Here is a 5,863-nt window from a genome sequence, read left to right on the forward strand (position 1 = left end):
GGTTTTTTTTTTTTTTTTTTCTGTGATTGAAATTGTAATTTTATGACTGCTACCCAGGTTGCGATTCTTCTCTTTTCTTTGAGAATTGGGTTAGTTTAAGACTTTTAAGTTAATTAACATTTTCTGTTCTTTTTTTTTTTTTTTGGGTGGGGTTTTTTTGAAGTGTTGTTTTCGGTGTATTAACAAAATTGGCGACTTGGGTTTTCTATTTCTTGACACAATTTAGTAAGTTAAAGTGCAAGAATTAGTAAGTGAGTCACATTGTCTTCTTCTTTTCAATTCTTTTAGAAACGGGTTTAGTTTTAGTTTATTTATTATTATTTTTTAATGGAGATTAGTTAAAGTGTTACTTAAAGCTAGAGACATTATAGACAAGGAATATATAGCAGAGAGGGCGGTGGATTTTGTTTTTGTTTTAGTAAAATTGTGAGCTCTATTCTTACGCTCTCAATGTTCAATGGAAAAGCTATTCCGCAGAAGAAGGGAGACTTTTCTTTCTTTCTTTCTTTCTTTTTTTTATTTTTATTTTTTTGGGCTTTTGCTTTTTTGGAATGCTAAGAGGGAGAGGGATTAATTAGAGTGGTAGTAAAGGTGATCCCACAACTGGGATCTGTCTTTTTTAATAATTTTGGCCATGGAAGGTAAGCCAATTTGTGGAAGAAGCTAGCTACATTTTTTTTCATAGGAACTATACAATCTAATTACAAACCTTGCAAAAAAAAAAAAAAAAATCCAAAGTTAAAGTTAACATTTTATGTAAAAAAATTTAACTGAAAAAATTAAATGTGATTTTTTATAAAAATTTTTAATTATAATAAAATTAAAATTAAAAATTTAAATCGGTAAAATAAATGAATCATTAATAAAATTATTATATGAATGTGATACATATTTAATTATTTAAAAATAATGTTTAAAATTAAAATAAAAGTGTTATATAGAGTAGAATTCTCAAAAAAGAAAAAAAAAATGAAACGAAAAGAAATAGACAGCAAAGCAGAAGTGGGCAGGGCAGGCCAGAGAGTGAGTGAATTATAGACTCTTGTGTTGTTTGTGGTCACTCACTTAACTGGTTATATATCATGTGTAAACAAAGGAGAAAAAGGACGAGGAAATTTAACTGCGTGGACAGAGTGGGTAAGAGCATGAGCGGTAATGGGGGTAATTGGTGATTGTCAAGTTCTGCAAGTGGTTACAGAGTACTTGAGAAAGCTTTGGGATTCGAGTCTACTTTTTGACTTTTCCGTAACATGCCATGATGATTGTTTGACGTGCTGTTCCCGGGATAAAAATGAAAACCGTAACTCTCAAACAATTTTGGTCTTTTAACAGCTCAAATATGTGTCGATTCGTAGCTGAAAAAAGCGCTGAAAACTCAGTAATATTTTAGGGGAATTTTACTACTTCGTATTACTTAAGTCTAATTTATTTTATTAATTTAAATTTAAATTTTAAATTTTATTACAGTAAAATTTTTTTAAAAATAATTATATTTAATTTTTTATTATAATAAAATTTTTTTACATAAAATTACATTTTAAATTAACAAACTAAACGAACTCCTAATATATAACAACTACAGGCATGTACGGAGAATGATTTCATGCTTTGTTGTCGCAATATGAGGAGTGATAAAAGGCATATACTTTTGACTTTAACTTCAATGTCACTATGTTTCAAAAAAAAAAAACACACACACACACTTCAATGTCACCATTTGTTAAGATTACAAAAACGGAACTTTTGTAAAGCAGAGGGCATTTGGTCTAGTGGTATGATTCTCGCTTAGGGTGCGAGAGGTCCCGAGTTCAATTCTCGGAATGCCCCAATTTTCTTATTTTTCATTCCAAACACAATTCTTTCAAATACATCCAATACAACGTGAGTTTTTAAAGTTTAAACCGTGAGATAAATTAAAGATCTACTAGCAATGATTTTACACCAATCATAATGAAAAATGGAATCATAACAACTAATAATGTGTGACTAATGTGCTCAAATTTTCCTATTTTTCATTCCAAAAACAATTCTTTCAAATACATCCAATACAACATGAGTTTTTCAAGTTTAAACCGTGAGATAAAATAAAGATCTACTAGCAATGATTTTACACCAATCATAATGAAAAATGGAATCATAACAACTAACAATGTGTGACTAATGTGCCCAAATTTTGCATAAGATGTCTGACGAATCTGTGCTTTTCTTTATCCACAAAAGATTAACACCCTCGAATTTTGGTTTACGTGCGCAGCTTGGACAGATAAAGGTTTCAAACGAATAAATCACCACCACCACTCCACCCAAACAACTAAATCAGTAAATAGGAGCACACCCAACCCAATACATTATGAAAAAACCTCGGGACACCGGTGCTTTAACACCATAACTAATAAAAAATGCGTCCCAGTTCACGCTATTGCACCCACTTTTTATTAGTATGTGGTGGTGAACACTACTACTAGCGCCCCGTAGCATTATTCATGTATAAAAAAAATCAAGACTATCTGTACTTATAGAGCTTGGACTGCAACTGCATATTATCTCTCCACCATTGATGAATTCCATGGGCTTCTTTTAGATCCCTTGAAGGCGTCAAATTGACAGTCAGATTGGCTGAAGGAATGAGGTGCATTGGGTCTGACTCTTTTCCCACAACTTTCATCAGCATACCCCCAATTGAGTTCTGGGTTGCTAACCTCTCAATGGCTCCAGCTCCTATCTCCTCCATCTTATCCCTGTGTTCAAAATACCCAATATATTCTGAGCATATATAATCACCCGGGTTCACATATAGATAAGGAATCCATGCTGAAAGCCCTGCAAATGGGTCTTCTGTAAGACCCTTCATGTTGCTAGCCTTCATGGCAATGGTGAGTCCTGCTGTTATCACACTGGCCACGATCCGGATCCCGTGTTTGATCTTCTTATCCTTGATTGTCTCAATCGGGGCGGAGAAGAACGGCGGATTGAATAGGAAAGAGTTGAGAAAAGTTCCATTCTTTGCCATGGTTTTCCCAGCAAGCATTGCCATGGCTGATCCCAGGGAATGGCCAGCCAGCCAGACATTTGCATCGCCAACAGCAGCAACCATGTTGCGGACTGCTTGTATAGCAATTTCAAAGCGAGATGTACGGTGGAGTCCATGCTGGAGGAAGTGAAGATCCAATTCAATATCCCGTGAGAAGGAGCCGGGCATTGTTAGGGTGCCTCGGAAGGCAATGACGTATCTCGGACTTCCATCTAACGAGTGGTTACAAAGAGATGCAGGAGGCTTGAATTCATAGATTGCACCAAAGATGGAATAATCAGCATCATCCACAAGATTCCGAAGCAACTTAAAGTGAAAGAACTCCCACCATGGAGGTGCAAGGGCCTCGTGACCAGTTCGTTTCTCTTGGCGATCCCTTTCCAGAACATAGACACCCTGAACCAAACTGGCAGCAATAGACCTCCGATGATGCGGATTCTCCCTGCAAAGAAAATATATCTTGAAAAATAATCAATCACATAATAAACATTTCGAAAACACCTCATCAGAAGCTCCTTGAATCTGCCAAAACTCATGTCTGACATAAACCATACTGAAAACGGACAAACTATAAGATAATTCAACATGTAAACTATCTCACCCCACGGGATTTAAGGAGTAGAAGCCACACTCATGGGTGTACGGCACTAGATAAAAGTTCATATACAAAAGAAAACCAGAGAAAATCATCCCCTAACCATTGTGTAAGTTTACATGTATCCTCAAAAGTCATTCACGTTTTCAACATATCATTCTTTTAGCTGAATAAATACACCAACTCTTGATGGGATTTGCCATGGTTTAATCGGGAAACTTGGGCCCGTTTGTTTTATAGTCAAACTCAAATAATTGATTATGCTATAGTATTTTCCTCTCGCAAAAAATTTGAATTTCAAACGTCAAAATTAAGAATCATGATTTGAGTATACATTCTAAATAAGCCTTTAATTGTGAGCATTGAAAACAAGAACACAAGGTCGTGTTTGGAATTGATCTCGTTTTTATTTTTCACGTTTTTTGAGAAAGAAAAAATGAAATTTTTTTTAAAACGGCGTTTGACGCAATAAAAATAAAAAACAGAAATAAAAACGATTTTTTGATTTAGTATAAAATGAGAGAGAAAAGAAAAATGACTTTTAATCGTTTTTCATTTTTTATTTTCGTTTTCTCCTCTCTCGAATAGAGAGACGAGTTTTTTTATACTAAAAATAATTTCTTGATAAGACTAGCAAACGCATTTTCAAAAATGATTTCTGTCTGAAATTGAAAACGTTTTCATTTTCATTTCCATACAAAAAACAAAATTATTTTGAAACGATTTCCAAACGGGTCGCAAGTTTTTTTCTTTCTTTGGTTTTTTTTTTTTTTTTTTTTTTTTTTTTTTTTTTTTTTTTAACATAAGATTTAAAACCAGCGAAGAATTGAAACCCAGAAAGAATCTACAACTTTTTTTTTCGGAGTGGAGATATCTCACCAGTCAATGGAAGTTATATGCAATGGTCCAGAAAGATCGAAAATTTCCCTCTCAGACGCCGTTATCATTTTCAGCAGATGAAATCTTCTCTCTTTCGTCTACCGATCCTCGAAAGCTTGTTACTGCTCTGCAAAACGACAAATTAAGCTCTAATAAGGAAATCGTATCGCCATAGAAAAATCTATTTAAAAAAAAAAAAACCTTGATATCGGCACAATATGGATCCTAAAATAAAAATTTTAAAAGCATCATTAAATTTCATAAAATGGCTCTTGCGAAATGTACCACCGACAAAAGATCCCAAACACCATAATTCCAGCAAAAAAGAAAAAAGGTTACAGAAAGACATCATCAATAATTAGGTGACAATTTAAGGAACTGGAAAAAAAAATTCGAAAAAGTAAAAAACCTACCTTTGAAGAAATTGCAAGCAGAAAAAAAGGAAAAAGAACCATGAATAACGAATGCCAAAAGCAAAAGAATTTACTTAATTATTAATTAAATTTCATAACAATAGTATAATGATTTGAGTGGTTTTCCCTGTTGTTCTTCTTCGTTTGGACTATAATGTAAGAAACGAAACAAACACAAAACAACAGATCTAACAACTTTTCACAGAAAAGAGAGAGAGAGAGAGAGAGAGAGAGAAACCTGAGGAAGAGTGGTTTGGTAATACGTGAAAGGCAATCGCTGAAATGTCATTGTCCTCTATTGTCGTTACCAGTTAATAAGTTTTATAAGAAGTTTTTATTTTATTTTATTTTATTTTAAGGCGAGGAGCATGATACTTGTCAAGTTTTCTTTCTAAAAGAAAAACATATATTTAGAGAAAAAATTTGGCAAAATAATAAATTTTTATTTTCGTGAAAGTTATAACTTGTTTAAGACATAATAGTATGTCATTATAAAAATTGTCAACTCAAAAGTACAACAACGTATTCAACTATTAAAAAGATTTCCTCATAGCAAACTATTTTTTTTAATTGACCAACCAACCCAAATAATAATAGTTTATTAATGTATTAATTAAAATAATGTGTTGTTTCTCTTTTCTTATTCTAGAAGGTAAATAAATTGCCATTCCTCTCGAGGCCTACCAACTACCAACAAAGACGACAACTTTAATTTGATAATTAATAAAGATGATATAACTTTTCTTTTTGTAAGAAATAAAGTTTATAGGGCCCGTTTGTTTGCGTTTTCGTTTTCGTTTTTCACGGTTTTCAAAGTAAAAAAATGAAAACAGGTGTTAAAAACGTGTTTGGTGCAATTTTTTTTAAAAAACAAAACCAAAAACATTTTTGTCTTTTTGTGGAAATCAGAAAACGAAAAAAAGGTGTTTTCATTTTCTTGTTTTC

General features: G+C 32.9%; 1 protein-coding gene and 1 non-coding gene across 3 annotated transcripts; one reads left to right on the plus strand and one right to left on the minus strand.

Annotated features, from left to right (window-relative positions):
* Positions 1-1,755: 1,755 nt before the first annotated feature.
* Positions 1,756-1,827, plus strand: TRNAP-AGG. Its single transcript has one exon. It is a non-coding gene; the product is annotated as a tRNA-Pro (tRNA).
* A 358-nt stretch (positions 1,828-2,185) lies between these two features.
* On the minus strand, positions 2,186-5,207 carry LOC21385817 (GDSL esterase/lipase At4g10955). 2 transcript variants are annotated; one of them, XM_024170521.1, is made up of 3 exons: positions 5,157-5,207; positions 4,506-4,632; positions 2,186-3,473 (listed from the first exon to the last, which is right to left on the minus strand). In XM_024170521.1, exons 2-3 carry the CDS (start codon positions 4,571-4,573, stop codon positions 2,504-2,506), a joined length of 1,038 nt encoding a protein of 345 aa, XP_024026289.1. In that variant the 5' UTR covers positions 4,574-4,632; positions 5,157-5,207; the 3' UTR covers positions 2,186-2,503. The 2 variants fall into 2 exon arrangements, with proteins under 2 accessions (XP_024026289.1, XP_010104015.1); XM_010105713.2 differs by lacking the exon at positions 5,157-5,207 and adding an exon at positions 4,919-5,092.
* Positions 5,208-5,863: the final 656 nt, after the last annotated feature.

The sequence above is a fragment of the Morus notabilis genome, unplaced genomic scaffold, assembly GCF_000414095.1.
Source record: "Morus notabilis unplaced genomic scaffold, ASM41409v2 Scaffold726, whole genome shotgun sequence".
Classification (NCBI taxonomy): domain Eukaryota; kingdom Viridiplantae; phylum Streptophyta; class Magnoliopsida; order Rosales; family Moraceae; genus Morus; species Morus notabilis.